Source organism: Desmodus rotundus, chromosome 6 (genome assembly GCF_022682495.2).
Source record: "Desmodus rotundus isolate HL8 chromosome 6, HLdesRot8A.1, whole genome shotgun sequence".
Lineage (NCBI taxonomy): Eukaryota > Metazoa > Chordata > Mammalia > Chiroptera > Phyllostomidae > Desmodus > Desmodus rotundus.
In genome coordinates this window covers 157,898,399-157,923,100 of record NC_071392.1, presented here as the reverse complement: position 1 = coordinate 157,923,100, position 24,702 = coordinate 157,898,399, and the positions used below count along the sequence as shown (strand labels likewise).

The window sequence follows — 24,702 nt, the reverse complement described above, 5'->3', positions numbered from 1 at the left end:
GTACCGTCGAGGTGCAGTCCATTGCTCTGTCTTGCATTTTGAATACATCTCCCACCTAAAGGATCAGGCTTCTTGATAGAGTTCAGTTGTTAAATTTGCTTTAAAAGTTGAGTGGCACACTATATCTTCACAAAAGTGAAAAAGTCATGTCATAATAGTCACTGGCCTTACTAGCATCTAGTGACATAATTTGGCTTAGGTTTAGTATTTTTTGCATGTCAATTCTTGATCGTTTCAGATGGAACTCCTCATCTTATCAATTACTTATTACTTCCCCATAACCAGGTGGGGTGCGGCGGCCTTTTCCTCTCCCCCCGCAGTTCCCGGATGCCAGCCCTGCCTTTTCCCTTCAGACACCTGTGTGGGACCACCAGGAGAAAGGCGGGGTGAGACGGGGCACATGGAGCTCTGCCAGTCCTCCTCGAGGGTGTCATGGCAATGTGACTGTGTGGGAAGAGCCCTCGTTGGGATCTTTCCTGAAGCCATTCCAGACACACTTCTGAAGAACGGTGCTGCTTAGATAGGCGTTCACGCTCTCCTTCCCCAGGCTGGTATTTTTCTCAGTGGGTAGCTTTCTCTCCCTCCTAACAATAAATCCATATTTCACAGGAGATAAATGATCTTCTGGCTATTCTGAAAAAGCTTTGCTTTCTGTGATTTGTCACAAGAACAAGAGATGCTCACCTTCCAAATGGACATCCTCACGGAGGGTGTGCTGGGTCCCCTGCCCCCAGACTGCCTGGCCCTGTCTCACAGATGTTCTGGGTTTGGGAGCAGCTTGAGGGGGTCAAGAACCATTTTACAGCCTCCTGTTGGAACTTTGAGCCACGCCTTTGCGTAAGCTGGGTGGCGGAGCTGCTGCGGGGAATCCGAGGCAGCCGTCGCCTGGGGAGCCACAAGGAGGAGCCCCAGAGGCCCACTGGCCTGCACTCGTGAGCACGCGTGGTTCAGAGAGGTGCATGAGCAGGGGCGGGCGGTCCTGAGAGAGCCTTCCAGAAATGCCTGGGCTCCAGTGGCTGATGAAGTTCCGGAGCCTCCTAGATGTGGCCAGGGCGCTACAGCTGCAAAGAGAGGCAGGGAAAAATAATTCCAAACCGATTTGGAAAGAATGTTAAACTGAAATCTGATGAAACTCAGCAGATGGGCTGGAGGCGGTGAAGGGCTGTGGCAGGAAAGCTGCAGAGGTCTGCCTTCCTCCCCCCACCCTGTGGGACAGAAAAGTCCCGTCCGCTTGGCAGGTATATCCCTGAAGCCGGGAACAGTGACTCACCCCAGGCCGCTCGCCTCCCTCCGCCTGGGCTCCATACAGAGCAGGGACATTTACAGCCTGGCCTGGCTCCCCACCGGCAGAAGTAGTCAGCTTTCTTAGCAGCAGCTTTCTTCAAAACTGCGGTGAGGACACAGTTCCCAGGCCTGCTCACACTAGGCTTCGCCAGCAGGGGTCCTGTGGAGAGTTCAGAACTTTCTGCAGTGGAACCGTGTTCTGTGTCTGCGCGCCCAGTGTGGACGCACTAGTTACCGAGCAGCAGTGGGGTCCCCCTCCTACCACTCCCGCCACCGCCCTGGAGGCAGAGGTTTGGCGGTAAAGGAAAGGAGTCTATTCAAAAGCCTCACAGTTTTGGAATAACGGTTTTCCTCAGGCATTAGTCACTTAAGCCTGTCAATCAAGGCTAAACTCTAACACCTGGGCTCTCCTAGCATTTCCCTGTTAGTTTTTAATTATCTTATTTCTGTAGGGTTAGTTTACAAACTAAACATAAGATACAAAAGCTACACAGCTTTGGAAGAATGGCACGCTGCTGCCTCCCAGTGCGCGCCCTCTAGACCCCCCAGACAGGAACAACCCCGCCCAACCCTAGGCCACTCCCGGAGTTCCTTCCAGCCAGAGTCCTGTCCGTGCAGCACGATCAGCCAGGCATCCTCAAGGAAGAGGGCAGCCAGAGAGCACCAACGAGCCCTTCTTTTATTTCGTATCTTCTCTCCCATAATTCAGCGCGCTCTGGAGGCGTTCGGCTTAGCCAATCTCGTCCCAGACTGCTTACCGTTGCCTTGGCAAACTCCCCCCCCTCCCGTGGTCCCGCCCCACTTCTCCCCAGTGATCTGATTTCTCTGTGTTACTAGTTGTGTGTGGCTAATGTGCCTGAAGAACTGAATTTTGTTTCGTTTTCCAATTAATTTACGTTTAAATAGCTGCATGTGCCGCTGCCATACCAGGTGTCCTTGAACAGGTGGCAGGTTGTGGAGCCCCAGGCTCCTGGGTGTGGCCACCACCTGGGTTGACCCCTTTCACCTCCAGGCACAAGTACTTACTGTTCCTGCACTTTGCTGCCAGCTGAGAAAGACCCAGCAGGCGTGGTCTGGCCCAGGGGCCTCTGGCGGACCCACAAAATAAAGTTCGCAGCCACAGGTGGGGGGAGGGGACACCCGCCGCCCAGCTCTTGCTGGAGGGCTCTTGTTGCTGTGTAGGTTGACCAGGGTCTCTGGTTTTTGCCTTGGAGACAGAGACCAGTGAGAATGCAGGCCCTCAGTCTCCTTGTACCACCTAATTGTTAAAGCCTGGGGGAGAGCGAGGGGCCTGAGAGAGGGTTCCTGTGGGTGGTGGACAGAGGGGAGATCCAGATTTGCTGTAGGGGTGGGATTCCAAAAAGTCTCCGTGGCCCTTCGCAGCCTGGGCTCACTGCGTTGGGTGCTGACGGACGGCATGTACGCCTAGCCCCTGCCTGGCAGTGCCGTAGTTTCCATCCCAGCAAATGACTCCAGGCCTTTGCAGACCAGCGCATGCGTGTCGTGTGAGCCTGCCTGGCCCGGCCTGCCGTCTGCGTGGACACCTGTGCTTGACCGGGTGGCGTTTGTCAGTGCGGTCGGTCACTCTGCGGTGTGACTGCGGTGTAGTCTGTCCACTCGGGCCGCCATGAGCCCTGCGAGGACACAGGGTCGCCTGCGCAGCACTAGCACAGCGCCTGGCGCTCAGGAGACGCTCGGCACGACCGAGTGAGTGTTATTGGAACACAGGGTCCGGCAGAAGCAGCGCCTGCCTGAGTGTGGCTGGTGGGCGAATAGTGTGGGCGCGGTAACTTACCGTTTTAATGTGAACATTTCACCTAAAGTGCCCTATGGTGTTATGTTACAGAATTGCATGCTTACGAACTTGTGGTGAAAGAGTTTGTGATATAAAAGGGGCGGGTTTTTTTTTTTTTTATAACCCTGGACCCTGTACGTAATCTTCTCTAGGCTGCTGGCCATTCTCCTAGAGAAATGCCAACCTCTTGCTCAAGGAAAGTTCCAAAATCAGTATTTCTACTCGGTGGTCAGAAAACACCTCTTTTGCATGGAGAATCAGGGACAGGGCCGGCCTAGCCCCAGATGTCTGGTGACACCTCCCCCTGCCTCGGCAGCTCGCTCTGCCCCAGGCCTGCGGGACGGGCGTGGGGGCCTGTCGATGGGCAGGCCCAGAGGCGGCAGCTGTCACTCTGCTCGTGTGCCAGTGGCCAGAGCTGGGTGCAGGGCCCGTCCAGGAGAGGGCCAGGTGCCAGGGAGAAGGGGAGACCTTAGTGGACCGTTGAGCCTGGCTCGGCCCCGATTAGACCCGGTCAGCAAGGTAGAGTCTGTGAGCCACGTCCTGCCAGACTTTTGTTTTTATAAATAAAGTTTTATTGGAAGAGCCACACTTAGATGCTGTCTGGCTGCTCAGTTGAGACAGACCACGTGGCCCCTAACCCTGAAACGCTCACGGAAGCAAGGGCACGCCCCGGCTGGGACCGGCCCCCTTCACCCAGTGGACACATCTTACTGAGACCGTCACGGCCATCCACCGCTTGTGTCCTCTGTGTCCTCCTGTCCTGCGTCTGTAACGCACTGTTTAACCCTCACCGTGTCTGTCTGTGTTTGCGGGGTGGGCAATGTGAACGGCGTCTTCTTTCCTTACTTTCCGTTTTCTAAAGGGTCAGTGCTTCCATGCAGGAAGGCGGGCTCGGGGTGTGCATGTCTGGTCTTCTTTCTTTCTTTTTTGGTGTGGGCTTTATAATACTAACTTATCTTTTTTAACTTCCCATTTTGAAAAAATGTAAGCTTCCAAAAAGTTTCAAGACTAGTATAAATAATCCCTGGACCTCCTCTGCCCAGATTCGCCGATTCCTAACGCTCACCACGTTTGCCTCAGTGCTTTCGGGGTCTGCGTGTCATTTGGGGGCGGGTCATGTCTATTGTGCCTCTTTCCCTCGATGCCACAACATGTTTCCTAGGAAAAAGGACATTGCTGTGTCCTTAGACCCGTTATCACACTCAGGACATGTCACGTGACTACGACGCTCCCATGCAACCCGCGGCCCAGCTGTCCCTTGTCCCCACGGGTCCTGCCGCTGTCCCTGCAGCATCTCCACTCCGCTCGGGGCCCGGCCCAGCGGGGAGCCTTGCATTCAGTTGTCCTTTCTCCTGTCTCCTGACCTTGGGATGACTCTTCAGCCTTCCTTCGCTTGATTGACCTTGACATGTTTAAAAGAAAGCGGAAGTTATTTTACTTGATGTCCCTCAATTTGGACTCATCTCACTTGACAAAATCCTGTTAGATTCAGGCTGAGCATCTTTGAACTCCTGGCGAGGGGCCATGGGCCCTCCTCATGGCGTCCCCTCAGATGCATGGTGTCCCCCACGGAGGCCTGTGGATGGCTGGCTCAGGGGTGTGGGGCTTCTGCACGGAGTAGTCACTGTTTTTCCTTGTAACTAAAAAGTTTACTGTTGCGATTCAGTACTGCAGTGAAATACTAATTTTGTATCCAATCACATTGGGTTTTAGTGACAGTTTTTAGTTCACTCTTCTCATGGGTTTTCTAGGTCATGATCTTCATCTGCAAATAAAAATCATTTTGTTTCTCTCTTCCGCTACTGCATGTCTCGTTTCTTTGTGTCATCTTGTTGAATTGCCTAGAACCTCCAGGTAACATGGAGTAAATTCTGTAGTGAGCTCCCTTCTTGTTTTGAATCTGAGCAGAAATGCACAGCAGGCATTTCAGAGCAAATACAGCTTTGCTGCCTAAAAACCACTTCCTTAAAGCAGGCTCCGCGGTGCCTCTCTGAGGAGGGGGTGCCATGGGCAGCGCCCCTTGGCGCCCAGGGCTCCCGTCAGCCGTCCCGTGTTCCTGTAGGAGTTGGGAGCCGTGTTCATCTGCTGTGCTCTGAGGTAGGGAGGGACTCTGCTTTCCTGGGTTTACTCCTGTGGCCCCAGTACCTGCCAGTCTGCTTGGCACATCGGGGGCACCCTGTGAATAGTTGGCAAAATGAATGAACAGGACAGATCTGAACGCAAAAACAGCTGGCTAAAGAGTGACTTTCGACACTTCTGGCTTCACCTCCCCGCCGGGCGCCCTTGGGCAAGTGAGCGAACCTCAGGCTCCCGTCTCCTCATCTGCATGTGGGCACGCTGCCCGCTTCTGGGGTAACCGTGAGGCTTTGGCAAACTAAAGGCAGCGTGTCACAGTGCTCACCTTGGTGCGGGCGCGCAGACGGGCTCACCGCTGCCCGCACTGCAGTTGTCGTCTCTGCTGTCGTTGTGACCTTGTTGGGGCAGGGCTGTGGTTGCTCCACAGGCACCTGGGGTCAGAAGTGGGACCAGCGTTGTTGGTGCGGAAACTTCACAGTGCCTTGAGCTGATCGCAGTGGAGTAGATGGGCCTTCTGCCTCCTGGCAAGGCGCAGTCACCGCTGGAGTGCCGTGGAGGCCCACACTGTGGCGTAGGCAGGAGAAGGGGCTAGGCATCACCAGCACCACCACCCCCCCAGCCCTCAGGGTGGTGTGATCAGAGCGGAATAGTGCGTTTGTCCGCTTGTGTCTCCCTGAGCTGCTTCTGCAAAGAATGGGAGCTCGAAGGACAAGAGACTCGCGCAGAGGAACCCAGGTTTTCCCTTGGATCAGTTTGGATGACCTCTGCAGGGGGCGGGACAGTCGGCCCTGACCTCCCGCAGGCCTCCCTGCAGCATTTCACTGCCATGAGCTGGGGTGAGGGGGCTTCGCAAAGGAGGAGTGACAGGCTGGAAACCCCGAACTGGCTGAGTCATTCACGTGTGTCTAACAGCGTTGAAAAGACCCAGGAAAGCACGGAGGATAATTTAACACGTATTTGCGTACCCACGAAGAATTAACACTTGCCTACATTTTGATGCATTTTTAAGCCTTTTTAAAAAGAGAAACAGTGCATCGCAGATGCCATTGCGGCCTCCTGTGTCCCCTTCCCACCCCGTTTCCCTCCCTCCTCCAGCGGCTGCGGCCCCTGCTCCTTCCCCACTGCCCGGGCCTGCAGGGTCCACGGGAACGGCAGCGTCTAGCTGTGTGTGTTGGGGGGGGGGGTATTTACATCAACGGTGTCCCACCATCTCTTCATTACCCAGTGTGTGTTCTCCATTCTCCCAGCGGTTCTTCGTGGGTGGACCATCAGACACAAGGAACCGTGACTCGGCCCTCCCTGCTGTGTGGCCTCGGACCCCCCTTGTTCTGCCCACAGTGGCTCCTTCCACCTCCAGGGCCTCGCTGACCTCCGGGCACACCTGGCCCTCAGGACCTCCCGAGAGAGGCCTCGGGTGGAGTATCACTGCCCACTCCCCTCCTCCCACACCCCTCCCACCCTGTGGCTGGGGCTCATCTCCAGCCACTTTCCCTGAGCTCCCGGCCAGGCTGGGTAGCAGTAGGACCCGAGTGCCTGTCCCTGCGTTGGGGGGCCCAGGGGTGAAGGGGGTAGAAGGTTCTTAGAGCTCGATCCAGACCCAGCCTTTCTGAAGAGCCAGCAGCAGTCCGGCTCTCCCAGGAGTGCCGGTCTCCCCACCCCTTGTGTGTGGGGCTCGGCGTCTCTGCACCGCCTGGCGAGGTCACCTGCCATCTTTACGTGTGGCACGTACCGGGAATCCTTGTCACACCCTCAGCCCGTGCTTGGGGGTCGCTCATTCTTCAGGTCTCTCACCTGCCGACAGACCGCCTCCCTTTCAGGGACTGAACTGTCACCCTGACATTTGGGGAGGTTTGACACTTGTGCTTGTTTTTACTTCTGACCCATAATTGGAAAAAGTTGTGTGATGACCCCTTGTGGCCTCGTCTTTTAACAGCTTTCAGAATTGTGATTCTGTTTATTCACTGTCATCAGAGAAGCCAGGGAGGTACGACGTGTTTTTAACAAGATAACTCTAAAAAAATGGGTAAAAAGTTAAGTCAGTAACCTTTCTTTGAAGAACTCATCTATCCAAAATGTACCCTGACTGGTGTGGCTCAGCTGGTGGGAGCGCCATCCCACAAAGCAAAGGGTCACGGGTTCGATTCCCAGGCAGGGCAATGCCTGGGTTGCCGGTTCGGTCCGCAGTTGGGGCGCATACGAGAGGCCACTGATTGATGTTTGTCTCTCACATCTGTGTTTCTCTCCCTCTCTTCCTCCCTCCCTTCCCTCCTCTCTCAAAACAAACACAGTCACACCTCAGTCCTCGGCGGCTTCAGTCCTCCTGGGCTTCAGAACTGGTCACAGCCTTGTCACATTGTTGCAAGTACCTTGTCGCACAGGGTACTGGTCGCGTTTGGACGAGAAAACTGGTCTCAGGGCTGGGCGCTCCCGCGGGACTCGTGTGAGTCACAGCGCCACCCAGCGAGAGAAAACGCTCCTTCACTCGGCGCTTGCCCGGTGCTCGTCGGTTTGGGCACTCTTCAGGAGTTCCAGACCGAAATAACGATGATGCTGAGGTACCACTGAAAATAAGTAATCTTTAAAACAACAACAAAATGGCTTAAAAGTCGATTCTTCAGTGTCATTTGTGTTTGGAGGAGTCAATTTTTAAGAGAAAGCCAAAAAAAGTGCGCTTCAGCTCTTCCGCTCTTTACTGTGCGGGCCTTACTGTTTCAGGCTGCTTGGTGTTCTCCGTGCAGGCCTGTGCTCGCAGAAAAGTCGGGAAGTACGAACACGTGGACGAGGGAAGTGCCACGCGCCACTCTCCACAGCAGCGACCACGGAATTCCCAGCCATTCCGTGTGTTCCTGTGTCTGCCCCCCCAACATACACACACAGCCGGAGCTGAAACTGCGTGTTTGGGATGTCACAGCCGCAGGTGACTGTCCCCTTGCTCGGGGACTTGAGAGCATCACTTTCACGTTCCGGTCTGTTCAGGTGAGCAGGCAGGGGCTCAGCCCTGGGGCCTCCCCACCTCAGAAGCTCAGAGAGCAGGGAGGGGCCCAGCAGGGCTCCACAAACTGCAGGTGGTAAGCAGGCCAGGAGGGGCCACTGTGGTTCCCGAGGTCCCGCCTGACTCCGCAGTCCCAGCTGGTGGTGCCCAGGCTGGCCTGGGAGCCCTGCCCACATGCCTGCCGCTTGCAGGAGCCCTCCTTCCCAGCGGAGCCCCTCGGGGGCTGCAGAGATCCCTGCAGCTCTGGCGCTTGTCGTCCTTGATGTTGCAGGGTCTACGAGTAGTTGTATTGAACTTGAACAAATAACGCAGCAGCTGGGGACAAGACCTCATGCGGAAATAACTTGGCTGCTTTACGCCTCCACTGGGCTCCCCTGCAGTGTCTTCGTAAGGATGCAGGCTGGGCCTGAGCAGGCCCTGCCTGGGTCCCTGAGGCACACCAGGGGAGCCCCGCGAGCGGGGGGACACCGCCCAGACTCGGGGAAGGAGTGACAGCATCCCCTCTCCGCGTCCCCCATGCTATGTGTGTGAGCTGCGTTCATTTTTGCTGGCTTTATCAAGCCCGGTGGCACTGTGGCCAGGGCCACCCAGACCCTCCCCTTGAGGAGGGACAAGTCAGTGGGGGCTGAGGACTCGGGTACCCACGGCAAGAGTGTCTGGCTTGGTTTGGGGGGGGTTTGTTTGTTTGGAAGAGGCCCCAGGCCACAGGGAGACTGACCGTGTAATTTGCATAACAGTGAAACCCGCTCGGTGTCCCCAGGCTGTGGAACCGGCCCCCTCCCTGCAGGTTGTTCAGCGTTGTCAGCGTCTCAGGGCCAGGCCCTCCCGATTGGGCGATTTCTCTTCCTTCATTCTACAGTGTCCTCAGACTTGGGAAGTGCGCAGGAGCGGCGGAATTCCTTCTTCTGACCCCCTGCCCCTGCTGCCTGCTTGGGAGAGGCCACTCCTCCCCCCACTTGACCCCCCCCCCCACCCCCCGTGCTGGCGTCTACTACAGGGAAAGCCCCCTTTGGCAGGGGAGGCCACTCTCCCCGAGTTCTCGGTCCGGGGCGTAGGGATTAACTGAGGGCGTTTCCTCCCTCCCAGCCTCTGCCTTCCTGGAGCTGAGCTCCCTGGCTTTGAAGGCCTGAGTCTTAAGCCAAATAAAGGCCTTTTCAGACTCCCTGGTGCTGATCCTGCTGTCCTGTGTTTTGTTTCGGGCCTTATCCAGGATGGCAGAGAGGTCTCTAAGTGAGTCGCCCCGCCCCCTGCTTTGTAAACATTGTCCGGTTGCCAGCTACTATCCCGGCTCCCAGCTCGGCTGGGAAACTGGCGGCGCTTCCTGACTCTCGGCCAGCTTCTGTTTCATCAATGGCTGCTACTTGGGGGGGGGGGGGGGGGGGGGCGGGGGGCAGTTAGTGAACCAGAGCGGGAAGGTCTACTCCCTTGGGGAAGGTGGAAGAGGTTAAAATCTAAGTGACCATCAGTTATCCACAGTAATTTTTTTTTCAGTTTAGTGTGGAATTTTATGTGAGAGAATGACAACAAAGGTGACCAAAGTATAATAAGTTGGTGTAGTAAAAATATAGCAGTTTGTCCCAAATAGTATTAACTTCAACTTGTGTGTGACCCAGGGAAGCGTTTTTTCCCCGAATGTTTCTGTGGTGAAGGCTCCCCACCTGTGCGTTTGCAAGCTGGTGCGGGGCTGGGGGGACCGAGGGGTCTGCCTCTCCTGGCTTCTCCCTCTTGGCTAGTTTGGGGTGGGGGCAGTCATACGCAGCGTCTAGAAGAGAGGCCAGCAGAAAACACTGACTCCCGGAAGCGAGCAGAGGAGCACTAGGTGGCCGTTGGCACTGGAGCTAGGCCTGTATCCCCAGCGCCTTGTTCAGGCCGGTCCTGGCCCTGGTTCCTGCGCATCCCACTCCTGCCTCCTGCGGAGCCCGCCTCGCCCTTCCTGCCCCGCCTGTGGACCAGGTCTGCTGCGGCCCTCCCCGGGGCTCCTCTCACTCCCATCCCTCTCCTGCAGCCTCGAGCCACAGGCCCTGTCCTCCAGGAGAAGCTGTCGTTTCTGTGATTCTTAGGAGAGGGCCCAGCGCTCCGCAGCGCTTAGTGACTGTGCAGATGAGTGGCGGGCAGAGCGGGCAGAGTGGACGAGGCCGCCGCAGGGGTGCCGGCCATGCTGCTAGCGAGGGCCTGGTCTCCAGCGGGACCGCAGGCCCCGCCACCAACCTTCTGCTTTCACCCGCAAACACGCCGTCAACGGCACGGCCTGGGCACCTTGTAGATGCCCAGCGGCCAGGCACCGTGGGGTCTGCTAAGCATTGAAGCCAAGGAGTTTCAGAATTTAAATTTGGCCAATTGTGAACTAATTTTGCCACAATAAAGTTTTAATTCTTGGTTTGAAAAATTTCAAATTGCTTATCATGCCTTAGGTTTGAACGTGGGGGGCAGTGAGATTCCTCCATGCAGCCGTGACCCCCAGTGGGGGGTCCCCGGGAGCCGCCCTCGCGTCCTTGGCTGCTCACCAGTGCGGTGGGCGAGGTGACACTCCCTGACGGCTCAGCGGGCTCCTGGGCTCATCGCCCAGTGCGCTGCTGCACAGGCGGTGCCAGTCGTGCTGATGCCCGAGGGAGAAACAGGCAAAAGAAACAACTTTTAAAAATTACATTGTAAAAAGAATTTCCGGTCAAGATGGCCGCCTGGGCACACGGCTTGCCTCCTCACATGACCACATCACAGTTACAGATAAAATACAGAACACCCATCACCCAGAGATCGAGTTGCATGGAAGTCTGACAACTACGAGAATTAAACCACATCCATCCAGACCGCCAGGAGGGGCGCAGACGCAGAACGGGCTGGTCCCACACCCACGTGTGGGGATAAAAATTGGGAGGGACGTCTTGGTATCGAGGAGTCCCAGCCCCACACCAGGCCCCCCAGCCCAGGGTTCCAGTGCCAGGAAGATAGATCCCCACAACTTCTGGCTGCAAAAAGCAGTGGGGATTGAGTCAGTGGAAGAAACTGCTGGAGGCCCAAGCAATTCCTCTTCAAGAATCCATACACGGAATCATCCACTCAGACTCACTCCCTCTGAGCCCCAGCACTGGGGTGGCAGCTTGAAAGGCACCAGTGGTACACAGGGAGGGACTGAAGTGTCTGGCACTGGGTGAGCAGAGGCCATTGTTCCTTTTCTGAGCCCTGCCCCCCTCAGGCTGGTGCCATATGTGAGACTTTTGCAACCTGGCTAACACTGTTTGACCCAACTTGGAGATCCCCAGAGACTCCACCCCACCCAGTTGGGGTCGCACCCAAGCTGCTTCTCCTACGAATGGCTGGTCTCGGCACTGCTGCACAACTCAGCTCAAACTGCACAACTTCCCAAATCCTCTCAAATAAGCAGCCCCTGGCTTCAGCGAGCCTCAGGCCTGGCACTAGCAGCAGCCAGCCTAGGTTCGCAGCTTGGCTTCACCTGGGAATCTCCAAGCCCAGCACAACTAGCAGCCAAGTCAGATTGCTTTATAGCTCAGTCAGGGTGGCCCTGGGGTCAGAACACAAATAGGGCTGACCTTGGCCTGCACCACCCGGGAAACCCCAGAGCCTGCGCACCCAGTGGGCAGCCACAGACCACGTTGGAGCACCACCACCCTGTCCCTGCACAGCTAGCTGATCCTCCCCAGAGGGTGGAGATGGGTGGTCAGTGGTCACGGCCACTCCTGGCATCTGTGATTGGCCTGGGCAAATCCCTCCTACCAACAGCAACCAAGGCTCAACTCCAAGAGAAGGGTATACTCAGCTTGGGTGACAGGGGAGGCTGTGCTATTGGTCCCTACAGGACACCTACTTCATTAGGCCACTCTACCAAGACACGGAGTCAAAGCAGCTCTACCTACTACACAGAAACAAGCACAGGGAGCTGCCAAAATGAGGAGACAAGGAAACACGGCCCAAGTGAAAGAACAAATCAAAACTCCATAAAAGAGCTAAACGAAGTGGAAATAAGCAATCTATCAGATGGAGAGTTCAAAACACTGCTCATAAGGTCAGTGAGACCTCAACAGCACAAAAGAGATCCAGTCAGAAACGAAGGATACACTGATGGAAATAAAGAACAATGTACAGGGAAACAGCAGCAGTGTGGATGAAGCCGAGATTCAGATCAATGATTTGGAACATAAGGAAGAAAAAACACAACCAATCAGAACAAGAAGAAAAGAGAGTTTAAAAAAAATGAGGACAGTGTAAGCAGCCTCTGGGACAACTTTAAGAGGTCCAACATTCGCACCATAAGGGTGCCAGAAGGAGAAGAGAAAGAGCAAGAAACACCCTTCTCCAAAGCACTGGGCCAGCTGTGGTTTCTGTTTCACCCCTCACACTCCCTCCATGAGAACCAGTGTCTGTGGCACACGGGACCGCCCGGGATGCTGGGAAATGCCACTGAGCCACGTGCCCCAACAGAAGAGACGGACTTTGGTGAGCAGCTAGCAGTTATTATCGCAAGAGAAGGCTGGTCTGGGCGTGGAGGAGGGCAGGACCTTGGGTAGAGGAAGATACAGTGCTCTCAGTGGACCTCAGGCATCGTGGCAGGTGAAGAGGGTAGAGAGGCCCCCTGACTCCACGGCCCCTGGACTGTGGGAGGTGTGTAGAGGAGGCAGGCAATGTGATTAGTGCCCGCAGCAGCCTGCATGCGGACTGTCGTGAGGCCGCCACCGGGCGAGAAAAGATCACGCACACACACACCTGTGCTGGCCTTCGTCACGTGCACTGGGCTCGTGCACCACACCCCTGGGGTCCAGTTGGCGCCGTCATCCCGTAGGGCGGGTATGGCGTCACCACACTTTACGGGGGTGGGACCTGCTTTGGAGATGGTGTCCGTTCCCCAGGTCACACAGCTGTGGGTCGTGCGGGGCTGAGTCCCCCCACAGGCCCAGGACATGCAGACATGCAGACAGTGAGGAAGCCTTGGGACCTCCGGGAGGAGGAGATGTGTGAGCTGGGTCTTAGACGAGGTTGGACTTGGTTCTACATGAACTCGGGTCGGGAGCAAGGCAGGGCCTGCAGGGGCAGCTGACAGACCCCAGGCGCCAGGAGAGAAGCCATGTGTGTAGAGGGATGCTGGGCACTGCACCCCGAGGGGGGGGCCAGCGCCGGAGGACGCAAGCGGGGCACTGTCGGCGGTCATCCGGAGCCAGGCCGAGGATCTGGGCTGGACTATTGTCAGCCCCTGGTTTATTTGCCCTTGTACAGGAGACAGGACAGCAGGGGAGAGGGGAGGTCCAGACACCGCCACACCTGACGGCCGGGCCACACCACCACTGCCTCCGGCCCACACTCCCGGTCCCTTGCTCTGGAGTTCGGTTCCGTCAAAGACATGTGGCTGCTTTAAATGGAGACATGACGAGGGCCGTGCGTGGGCGTCTGCTTTGTGTGTAGTGCTGGCAGGGGGTGCTTGTGGAGAGTCCAGGCTGAGAGGACAGGCTGTTTTTCTGAGAGGCAGGGTCACCTCCCGAGCAGGAATTCCAGAGGAGGGAGGTGGTGCGTTCCTTCCAGCCTGCCTGCCACCCAGCAGCATCACCAGCAGGTGGTCGAGCCCACCCGCCCATCCTTGGGGCAAAACCAAGCTGCTGCTCTGAACTCGAGTGAGGCTTGTCACCTCAGAAGTGGTTGTGTCTGTTCGACTTGGTGTGCCAGCTGCCTGGCTTCTCATGTCCACCAGGGTCTCTGTCCCCTCACCTTGCTGGCCTGCTGGGTCTCGGGGGAGCCTGCCTTCTGTTTGTGCCCCTGAGGGCACTCGCAGGCGCTGACGGCTGGACTCTGCTCCCAGCGGGCCAGGCTGTGCTGACCCAAAGCGGGGCTGATGAGAGTAGGGGTGGGGAGGGCGTGGCCGTTGCTCTCTGTTCCGGTCACTCGCAGTTGACAAGAAGTGACATTTATTTTTAAATCGTGCTCAATGCTCTGTGACTTCTGCAGAACTCAGAACGAGATTCATTGTAAAATCAGGGTGAGCCAGGGGAGCGTGGTGAACACCTCTGAGGCGCAGCCCACTGCCTGGGCCCCTCGGTTAGTAAATGTCACATCTAGATTCATAATCCAATACCTTGTCCAGGTGACTTACCCAAGTAAATTTGTGGCTTAAAAAAAAACAAACAAAACTCTACCTGCCTTATTAATTTAATTAGCTAGTTATCTGAACTTTTAAATGGCCAACAGAGAAAGTTGGCATCTGTTCATAGCCCATTGATTTGACATGATGAGAGATTCTCAGGAGGCTGCAAACACGCCGGGAGAGGCCCCTGTGGGCTTCACCCCATTTCTGTCACTAGCTGCAGTGGAGGTGAGTGTGGGACAGTGTCACAGCCCAGAAGGGGACGGTGGCGCGTGTGTGCAGTTGTCTCTTTTCCACGCGTGCAAGTCTGTGTGGCCGCCGCCGCCACAAGGGCCCACACAGCCCCACCGCCACGTCGTGTCTGCCCAGCTCCCCCGCAGCCCTGGTGACCAGGGGCCTGGGCTCCGTCGCTCCGGCCGGTCGTTGGGAGTGCCGCGTGCGTGGACCATACAAACCTTGTGAGTTGGGCTTTTTTCAGGCTCAGCGTCCTGCCCTCGACCAACTGCCATGGGCACAGTTCTTCACACCTTTCTCCTGCTGAGGGGTCAGTTCTCCGCTGGGTGGAGGGTCCACCCCGCTTGAACCTTCTCCCTCGGAGGGACGTTTGAGGCTGACTCTAGTTTGCGGCCATTGCGGACAGAGCTGCTGGGGACGTCCTGTGCAGGTTCTGAGTGGGCACAGGTGTCACTTCTCCGGGACGCACGCCCAGGAGTGCAGGTGCTAAGTTGTATCGTCAGCATGTGTTCAGTGTGCGAAACGGCCTCTTTCCGCGCCCACCACGGTGTGCGGGGCCCCGTCGCCCCACGCCCTCGCCAGCGCCTGGTGGTGTCGCTGTCTGCTACTTGGGCCACACTGACAGGCGTGTGGCAGCGTCCCCAGGGGCTTCACGGGTGTCGCCTGACCCCCGGCACTGCACGAGTCTTCTCTGGCATCCCCCTCAGTGAACAGCCTCTTGGTGTCTTTGTCCGGCTGAACTGTTGGGGTTTTTACTGAGTTTGAGAGTTCTCCGCCTGTTCTGGATGAGCCCTCGGTCCCACGTGCGGTTTGCACGCGACTCCGCCGGCCTCCGTCTGCCGGCGGCTTTCCGCTGGGGGCGCCCCGTGTGCTGACTGCTTCTCTTTCACGGAGCAGGCTCTGGGCGACTTGCCCAAACTCCTCGCCAAACCCAGAACGGCCCCCAGGACGGCTTTGGCGTTCCCACTCGTGCTCCCTTCTCTCTCGGGCTGCGGTGAAGCTGCTGTCTCGGTCTTCGGCTTTCAGGTTGGTGTGGGTTCTTTGGGTTTACCCCCTTTGGGCCCTACTCACCCGCTTGCAGGTTCGCCTCTGCCGCCGAAGTCGGGACGTTTTCAGCCGCGTCTGCTCCGAGTGTTGCTTCACCACGGTGGCTGGGGCCAGGGTGGCGGGCCGGACCGGGGCCCTCAGCCTCCCGTTTCTTCACGAGACTTTCAGGCCTTGTGACCGCCTTGCAGTTTTCCTGGCGTCAGCTCTTTGGACGTCACTGTCGCCCTGTGTCGGTGGCTGCTGACCCCTCTTCTCACTCCGTCTGAGACCCTCCTCGTTCTGGGTACAACGGGTGGTGTTCCGTGGCTCCCTGGGCATTGGGGCGTGGTGGTGGAGGTGTGGTCTTGTCTCAGCCACGTGTTTCATTAGCCCTCCCCCCCTGCTCTGGTGGGCGGGGGGCCCCAATACTCCCAGGCGGCTCTGCTGGTGCTGAGGGCATGACAGGCCACACGCAGGCTGTCACCCCGGCCGGCCTAGGACTCTGTGCTGCCTGAGTGTCCCCGGGCCGAGGAGGACACGGCAGGTTTGCAGGAGCTCATTTCCGCCGTGGCTCTGTGGCCGACTCACAGGCCCCGCAGGGTGAGGCCTTGCGCATCCGCCACCTCACCCTGTCTGGGGTGCCACCTTGTCCTGGACACGTGTTTGAACGTCCTTCCTCCCCAGCAGCCAAATGCTTCCTAAGAATCGGACAGGTCTGTTGTGAACTGTTTTAAAAACCTGGGCGGGCCCTGGCTGGTGTAGCTCAGTGGATTGAGTGCTGGCCTGTAGACCAAGGGGTCGCCTGTTCGATTCCCGGTCGGGGCACATGCCTGGGTTGCAGGCCAGGTCCCCAGTGGGGGTGTGCAAGAGGCAACCATTCTATGTATCTATCGCACATCGATGTTTCTCTCCCTCTCTCCCTCCCTTCCCTTCTCTCTATAAATAAATAAATTAAATCTTTAAAAAAAAAAAACCCGGGCGGCACATCTACCCGTTCGGGTAGGTCTTTTCTGTCATTCAACTAGATTTCATAGTTTTTCTCCTTAGAGGCCTTGAATATCTCTGGGACGTTTTTCTTTGCTGTTGCCGTCGTTGCCATTGGAGTTCCCGTCTACTTGATAACCTGTGCTGGGAAGTGCCGGGCACCTGTCACGGCTGCTGTGAGGGAGGCCTCGCCCCACACCTGGCGATGGTTGGCCAGGAGGCGATGTGGGAGCACCCTGACCCTGGGCGTGCAGCCCCGGGAGGCCTCGCACTGCGGAAACCCCCCAAAACTCCCCGCGGCCCTGGGAGTGCCTCTGACAGCAGCGGCAGCCCCCAGCAGCCCTGATAAGAAGGTGGCGCAGCCGGGCCTGCTTCTGCAGGCAGTGGGGTGGTTCCAGAAAATGGCCGTAACCCTGGCCTTGAGCAGCCAGCAGTCATTATTACCCTGAATCACACAGGTTTTCCGAACCTTCGAGGGTGAGTGCAGCCCCGCCTGTGAGGGGCCAGGGTGGCCAGCTCTGGGTGGCAGCCTATCTGCCCGTCTCCCCAGAGTGCTGGGCCCGGGGCCACCAGGGAAGCAGAGGCCTGGCGTCCAGTGGGCCCGGCGGAGGAGGATGAGAGGCCAGGCGAGGGCGGGGCTGGTGCCTGCTGAGGTCAGGGGTTCGGCGGCCTGCGTGAGCATGCACACCGATGCTGATGGGCCTCCCCTGAGCCGAGGTGGTTGCAAGTGTTCCCAGCAGGCCAGCCCTAGGCCGAGGGGACTGGGCTGGGGTGGAGGGGCCAGGAGGGGCGGGGCCAGCATGGCGCCCAGAGGGGGTGGTGGGCCAGTCATACCGGGCTTGGAAGTTCGCATTTTCTTCCAAGAGCTGTGGGTGCTTTCTGAGCGGAAGAAGGACCCGGTTTGTCATGGGGCTTCACGGAGACTGTCCTGCTGGTGGGGTGTGGAGCGGCCACAGGGAGGCCTGGGCACTGCCTGGGCTCCCAGGGAGCAGAGGCAATGGGGTGCAGGAGGGGCCACCAGAGTGTCCATGTGTCCCGTGTCTCCTGGGCATCAGCACGTGATTGAGAAATAAAGAAGCCAGTGCACTCGACTCGGTGCTGATGCTGAGGCATCTTCCTGGTGGCCGGTGCCGTTGGGAGAGTTTGGGGATGAGACATCGTGACCCGGGCCAGACAGCAGACCCCAGTGCACCACCTGCTGGCAGTGCGAGTCGTGGGTGAAACAAAGCAAAGCAAAGCCGGCACGAGTTCGAGTTCGGTGTCCCCTGCCCCAGCCTGAGGGAGAGCAAAGCCCAGCTCTCGTGGGAGTGCTTGTGGCTGTGCAGGCAGCTCTCCTCGCCTGGAGCGTCTGGGGCAGGCCTAGGCTGGCGCTTGCTCTGATTTGCTACTAGAGCTCTTTGTCGTGAAGGGACTGAGCCTGATGGGCACTGTGGCTGCAGCTCACTGGGGGCCCCACCGGGGAGGCAGATCCAATGGCTCCTCGGTTTTTTGTGGGGGCAGGGGGCCAGGGACAGTGTGGGGTGGGGAGAAGCAAGGAAGCCGCATCCACATGGTTGCAGCTCACAGTCGGACTCAGATGTAATGCAGCCTGCACCCTGCAGCGGCCGGGACACGCCAGCCCCTCCTTGGGGAGGCAAGTGGCGTGGCCACCTGCATCCCAGAGCCCCAGCCTCCCCAAGCCCCGGGCCCTGTGGAAGAGGTGGCTGGGATGGAGCCCTGGTCGTGCCCCACACGGGCTGGGCAGGTGAGGGCACAGGAGGTGGGCGTGACTCGGTGACAGTTTGGTAGCCCTTCTGTTGCTGCCTAAAGACAAACACCAAGAAGATGGACTGAGCTCTGTTCCCTCCCTCCATCCCAGGGTCCTCACCCCCAGTAGTGTCCAGTGCCTGTTGTTCTGAAAACTCCCAAAAGATGGGCCAGAGTCTCCTTTCGGCCTCAGAGGTGCGTTGGGGGTGCTTCCTTAGCTGGAGGGACCTGCAGCGAGGTTTCCCTGGGACCCGGACAAGAGGCTGTGTTGGGTTCGGATCCCGACCCTGCTCTTTCTCAGCTGCTGCCTCCAAGTGAAAAACGTCCTCTCCCGTGGAGTCCAGCTCCCCTCCCCTCTCAGAACAGGCCAGGGCAGCAGCGTCTCTTCACGACCGCGTAGGTGCTGCCCCACCCAGAGGGGCCCAGTTAGTGAAAGAGCTGGTGGGACGCCTCACCTGAAACCGTGGGCTCCGCCCCTCCCTTCAAAGCGGTTTTGTGTCCAGCGTACCGGAGGTGGCGTGCCGGCTCTTTCGAGGACCATCGCTGTGCAGTCTCAGCAGCTAGAAGTGCAGTGGGGTGGCAACGCTGGTGCTGGGCGGTGGCCTCGCAGGCCCGGCCAGCCCTGTGTGTCCCCGTCCGTCCATGGTCTGTGGCTCCACTCCTGCTGGCCAGTGTCCTGGTTGCCATGGTGACCACCGCAGCTGCCACACAACCACCAAGGGCCGGTAGGAATCAGGAAGCGTTTTCTGCCTCCTGTTCCCTCTTTCAAGCGGACATTGTTCAAAATCATGACCATTCATTTTAAAGACACTTGGTGACCTTGCATTTTCTGCTGAATTTTTTTTTGAGGGCCTTTTTTCAGTAGAGATAAACTTAACCCATGATGTCCTTTCCTTTCTAAAGCCAAGCGGTTTTGTTTTGTCCAGTATGTGTAAAGGATAAGAGCTTTGCACCGTGCTGCGTGTGAGTGCGTGTGTGTACAAGTGTATGTGCCACGGGGCCCATCCCACCACCCTCAGCCCGAGGCGCCCCGCGCTCGGCACCCCCTTGAGCAGTGTGGCTGCTGGAGCACTGTCATCACAGCTCACCTCCCAGGGAGAGTGGGTGGGAGGGCTGATGGGCAGGAGCCCTCACTCGGTAGGTGCCCGTGCACCTCTGCAGCAGCATCCTTCGAGGCTTGTCCAGCAGGTTTGGCTCACTCTTCCCTGGTCATCCCTGGCTGCAAGGGAGGCGGGAAGTGGTGTCTTTCCACTGGGGACTGGGGTGGGGGAGGGATGGAGAAGGGAAGTGGGTTTTGGGTGGGTACCCACCTTCTCCACTCTCCCCAGCAGAAGCTTGTCCAGGCCCACCCTGGTGTGCCTCACCCACTGCCTGGTGCACCCCTTCATCCCTCATGCTCTGCAAACCCCATTCACCAGCTGTTCCCAAGGGCCTCGGCCCTGTGGGTCAGCTTTGCCCATTTAAAGCTGAGATTCCTTTGGAAGGGGGGGCTGCTGCTTTAGTCCTCAGCTCCCCCCGCTCCCAAGAACACCATGGGGAGATCCCCACTTCCCTTAGCTGGAGCAGAGACAGCGCACGCTCCTTAGACCAGTGAGGGGCGCAGCTTTGCTGAGACAGCCACGGGGACGGACTGGCTGTTTTCACTACTGTGCCCAGTGAGCTGGCTCGGTTATTGCAGACCAGCCGCCCTAGAGTGAAGGGCAGGGAGGACAGAGCTTTGCTTTCTCGCTGCCTCTTGGCAGTGCGGTTGGCTCCGACTGGGTCCTGCCGGCTTTGGGTGTGTGCGGTGTGCTGGGAGTGGGCGGGGCCTCAACCGGTCTAGGGTGGGTGGTCCGTGACCTCTGCAAAGGGGTCCTCAGTGTGTCAGCTGTGACCACAGCCCAGCTCTGTCAAGGAAAACGGGCCTCTGACTGGGGGAGGCGCAGCTGTCCCTGCGGTGGAGAGAACCTCAGCGTCCAGCCCTCTCTCGCTCAGACAAGCGGCTTCGGAGCAGGCAGATGCCGACTGCTGCGCAGACGGTCCTGAGCCTCCCTTTTTAAAAGCCGTGGGCATGAACTGGCCCAGTGGGATCAGCACTCCCGGCGCTCTTCCCATTGGACGTCCCCAGCTCCGTGCCCTGTGACTCTGCTCAATGCAGCAAAGACCGTTCTCGACATCCCTGCGAAGTTGAGCTGGGATCAAAAACATCTAAAAACGTCTCCGGTTTGGAAGCTCTGCAGAAGCATCCCCCTCCGTGTTGCCATGGCGCACAGCGCCCTGGGGAGAATTTCTCTCATTCTGCCTCGAGCCGTCCAGCAGTCTAGCCGCATTTGCCTCCTCAGAGACTCTACGTGACAGAAGGAGGTGTGTGTGCTGGCCTCTCGCTCGTGTGCACGGACACGCGTGTGTTGTGCATAGTGAGAAGTGCTCCCCCTTATCCTCGGGAGCACTCGGCCAACCTGCCCTCAGAGGAGCCTGAGCCCCTCACCGGGGCACAGGGGACAAGCCAAGCGCTCAAAGAAGGCTCCCTGGAGGAGGCGGCCTTGGGAACTGAACCTTGAAAAATGTACCAGGTTTTGCTGTGTGCTATGCGCAATTTTTTGCCCAAATTTTTGAGGGGAAAGAAGGGTGCCCATTATACATGGGTACAATGATTACATACCAGGGGTATAATAATGGGTGTGATAATCCCCAAATGCGCACAAAAACGTGGGCACACATTACACACGGAAGCGCATTGTACACGGCAAAATACGGTAAGTCCGCTGGGACAAGGCCGTGTCCTGTACTTGGTGACAGTCAGGTGCCCGATGAACAGGGGTGACGTCGTGACCGCGGACTGCACTATAAGAAAACCAGCAGACTGAGCCATTTGGGCTCCTTAAAGCAGTTCCTTCAAATCGGCATTGAGGGGAAAGACGAAAGAGAACTCGAAAGGCTCGTGGCGTGGGGGTGCGGCTCTGTCCCGCCCCAGGCCCCCAAGTGACAGTGCTGTTTTCTGGGGCCTCTGTCTATCCCGGTCCAGTCAGCCGTTTGCATGTCAGCCACTGGCAGGCAGTCCTCCGAGGGCCTGCGCAGCTGGCACTGAACTTCAGGAAGGCCAGGCGTCTGCAGTGGCAGGCCCGGCCTCTAGCTCCTCCACGCTCCCTGCCGGAAGGTGTTTGCTTTTCCAGGCAAGTCAGACTCTTGACCCTGCTTGGTTTTCCAAACTGTGGTACTTGGAAGCTCGACTTACAAGTGTTATAAACTTAAATCTGGCTTGTTTTAAATCTGCTCTGCCCGCACAAAGGGATAAGACTATCCCTAGGAAGAGGGCCACCCCCCCTTTGGCTCCGCCCTTCAACGCGCGGGAGAGCTGGTCTGGCGGCACGGGCCCACGTCCACAGCCTCCTGTACTCGTTTTTTCAGATGTCCTAGAAAAATGTACTAAACTTTTAATAGAAATAGAACTTCTAGGTTAAATATACTTAAGAATCCTTTGATTGGGGGATTTTTTATGTAAAAATTTTCCAAAACCATTTCCTGAACAGCCTACTTTTCTTTGGCATCCTCGCAGACCCAGAGTCCCTGGTGCCTGTGGCCCCGGAACGGCTGGTGGCCCCGGGTGCCCCCAGGGAGCTGCTGCACTGGAGGGAGGTGGGAACACAGGGCCGGGGGAGACCCCACTGGGTGTCTGCCCCTTCCCCCCAGAACCTGAGGGGCCTGGTGACCAGGATCCACCCCTGAGCTTGGGCCTGGGTCCCATGCGGCTCTCTCCCTCCCCCTCCAGCGGGGCTACACTTCATGAGGTTTCTAAAAGACTCGTCACACCTTGCAAAATACGCGCAGAACATCATTTCCCCCTGCATTTTGAGTTTTTTATGTATTAAAAGACACAGGAACGGCACTTAGAGAACATTTTGGGAAAAAGAGAGTTCTCAGTAACACCCTCATGCCCAGGGCTGTTTGTGCTCCTGCGTCCTCCAACCTTATTTAGTAACAGCTGGACACGTGCCACCGGCCCCCTGTTACACCCGGCCTGCACTCAGCCACCGTCACCACCGCCGGGCTCCCGCGCACTGGCCCCGGGCCTGCTCTCTGCCCCTGCAGCCCATTCCCAGACCCCACCCGTCCGATTCCACATCCGCGCCTTCAGCCACGGCCTGTATCGCTGGGCCTGTGCCATTTCCATTTGTCAGTGTGTCGTCACTTGCCACGTCGCTCTGTGGGCCCATGTAGTGAGCTCTCAGTACGTCATGCCACGTGCCGCGTGTGCTCCTGATGTCTGTGCGTGGGTGGTTTCACTGGGCACTACAGCAACCCCACGAGGTCCCCCGAGGTGAAGGGCAGGGCTGGGGGGTCAGGAGATTTGCCGGGGTGCACAGTGCTGCACAGTGTCCTTCTACACGGCCACAGCATCCCTCCGTGTGGAATTCGGGCTGTGCACCCCAGTTCCCGCAGCCATGCCTCGGGGTGCTCTGGCTGCTTAGACTCAGGACTTGGGTTTGGTTTGTAGAAGGGAAGTCAGCGTAGCAAGGGTGGGTTTCTTCTGCACGTGGTTGTTTATATCAGGGAGGAGTCAGTGAGCCATTCGGTTCTCTGACAGCTCCCTGGGTGGAAGGACAGGTGCTGGCGTCCCGCCTTAAGGACAAGAGGGAGCTGAAGGTGAGTGACAGCCGGGTCACCGATGCTCATGCCGGTTGAGTGGGGCCGAGCCAGCCTTGCGTGATGCTCTTCGACCTGGTGCCACACGGGGCTGCCCCCCAGGGCCCGCAGCTTTGGCCCGCTTCCAGGAGCCCTTGGGACATGCCCAGACGGGAGCGGGTGCCTGAGGGTGGCCGCTTTAGGGCAAGAATGTCCTTGAAAGCGAGCTAGGCCGAGGTGTCACGCCATACAACTGGCCCATCTGGATGCCCATGTCAGCGGGCTGAACAGCCAGAATGAAAATGTTGCAGGGAGAATAACTGGCACACTCCGCCCGCACCCTGGGGGGTGTTCTGCCCCCCAACCCCACCCCGGGCAGGGAACAGCCTGCCTCAGCATCACTGTTGGAGAGAGTGAGCCAGGAGATGCTTCTGAAGTAGCTGTCGCAGTAAATAACACGAGAGTGTCTATGGTTAAACCTTCGCTGGAGACTGGCCATCCTGGTAGGAAACTGTGCCGGAACACCAGCCGCTGGTGGTCTTAGGTTGTGCTGCTGGCAACACACCCGAGTCCCTGGCCTGGGACCCTGCCTTGTTTGACTGGACCTCAGTCTGCGCACACGGCGTCCAGTCCAGCTTTGCGACCTGGCGAGAGCCTCCCAGGCGGCCTCTGCTGCTCAAAGCACCCCCTTTGGTTAGCGAGTGGTTCACACACCCCTTCCACCATGGTGCCTGGGTGGAGTCTCCCAGGCCTCCCATCACACGCAGGTGGGCAGTTCTCAGCCGGCCCCAAAGGCAGGCGTCAGGCCGAGAGATGGGGGGCAGGGACAGGCTCTGATGCTGTGCCCCAGTGTCTCCCCTGACCTGTGCCCACGGCCACAAGCTCAGGCTGGAACCTGGGTCTCAGGCCCCTCCCCCAGGACACGCCCTCTCTCGTCTTCACCCTGCGCCCTGTTCTCTCTGACTCCTTGTGACCTGTCCTAGGCTGAAGCCACATCCTCTTTCTGGGTGGCCTCGATGACCTAGTAGGATATGACCTCAGCCAGCACAGTGCGGAGCAGCGACACCAAGCACTGCCCTTTTTGCCGACAGGGACGTGAAAATTCTGCTCGTTTGCTGCACTTAAAGGGACGCATGGCAACGGCCTTGGAGACTGTCCTCGAACATTTGTCACTAGTGCTGCCGTCCCAGCTAAATAACCCCGAGGGGCAGGTGTGTGCCTGTCCTCCCCAGGCGGAGCCACTTCCCCTGGCTCAGCTTGCCTGCGTGGAGCTCCAGCCACATTTCCGGCTCCAAATGCTTTCCTTCGTTCTCTGGCTGGGGGACTCCCAGCCCACCCTGCAGGTGGGGTGGCTGGTGGCCCTGCGACCTACAGAAGCCGGCAGGGCTTCCGGTCTGGAGAGACCACAGGCCTCAGAAGGCACCTCAGGAAGAGGTGTGATGTAACTTTCTAACCAGAAGACCGAGGGAGGAAATTTCCGTTGGGTCCCGGGGAAACGAAAGCCGGGGGGGTGGGTTGGCAGTGTCCCTTTAACTGCGGCTTGGAGGAGAGAGCGGCAGGATAGCCTGGGGAGCTTGGGTGGCCCTCGAAGCAGACCCGTTGGGGCGCTGCCGACCACACACATCAGGCACCCCCCCAGACCCCCGCCGTTTGGTGTTTGGCTGCTTCTCCCAGAACCTGGAGAGTGCCCAGCTGGGAGGGGCGTCAGGAAAGCGTCGTCACAGTCCCTTTGTTCTGAGTTTGTGCCCGTAGGTCAGAAGGCGGCAGGGGCGCCACGCCGGCTGCCCGGTGCCTCCTTTGGGACAATGCGCGTCCACTCCACTCAGTGTCTGGAAGAAGCAGGGCTGGTGGGCGGAGCCTGTGGGAGTCACAGCCTGC

At 58.1% G+C, this 24,702-nt stretch overlaps 1 protein-coding gene across 2 annotated transcripts in view; it reads left to right on the top strand.

Annotated features, from left to right (window-relative positions):
• The window catches only part of FOXK1 (forkhead box K1), a 48,608-nt gene that overhangs the window by 5,800 nt on the left and 18,106 nt on the right, over positions 1–24,702 (top strand). The window contains exon 2 of one of the 2 annotated variants that reach the window (XM_053926094.2): positions 15,364–15,492. The exons of the other annotated variant lie outside the window; for it this stretch is intronic. Within the exon in view, the coding sequence (XP_053782069.1) occupies positions 15,364–15,492 (129 nt within the window). The remainder of the gene's footprint in view (positions 1–15,363; positions 15,493–24,702) is intronic. 2 annotated transcript variants of the gene reach the window in all.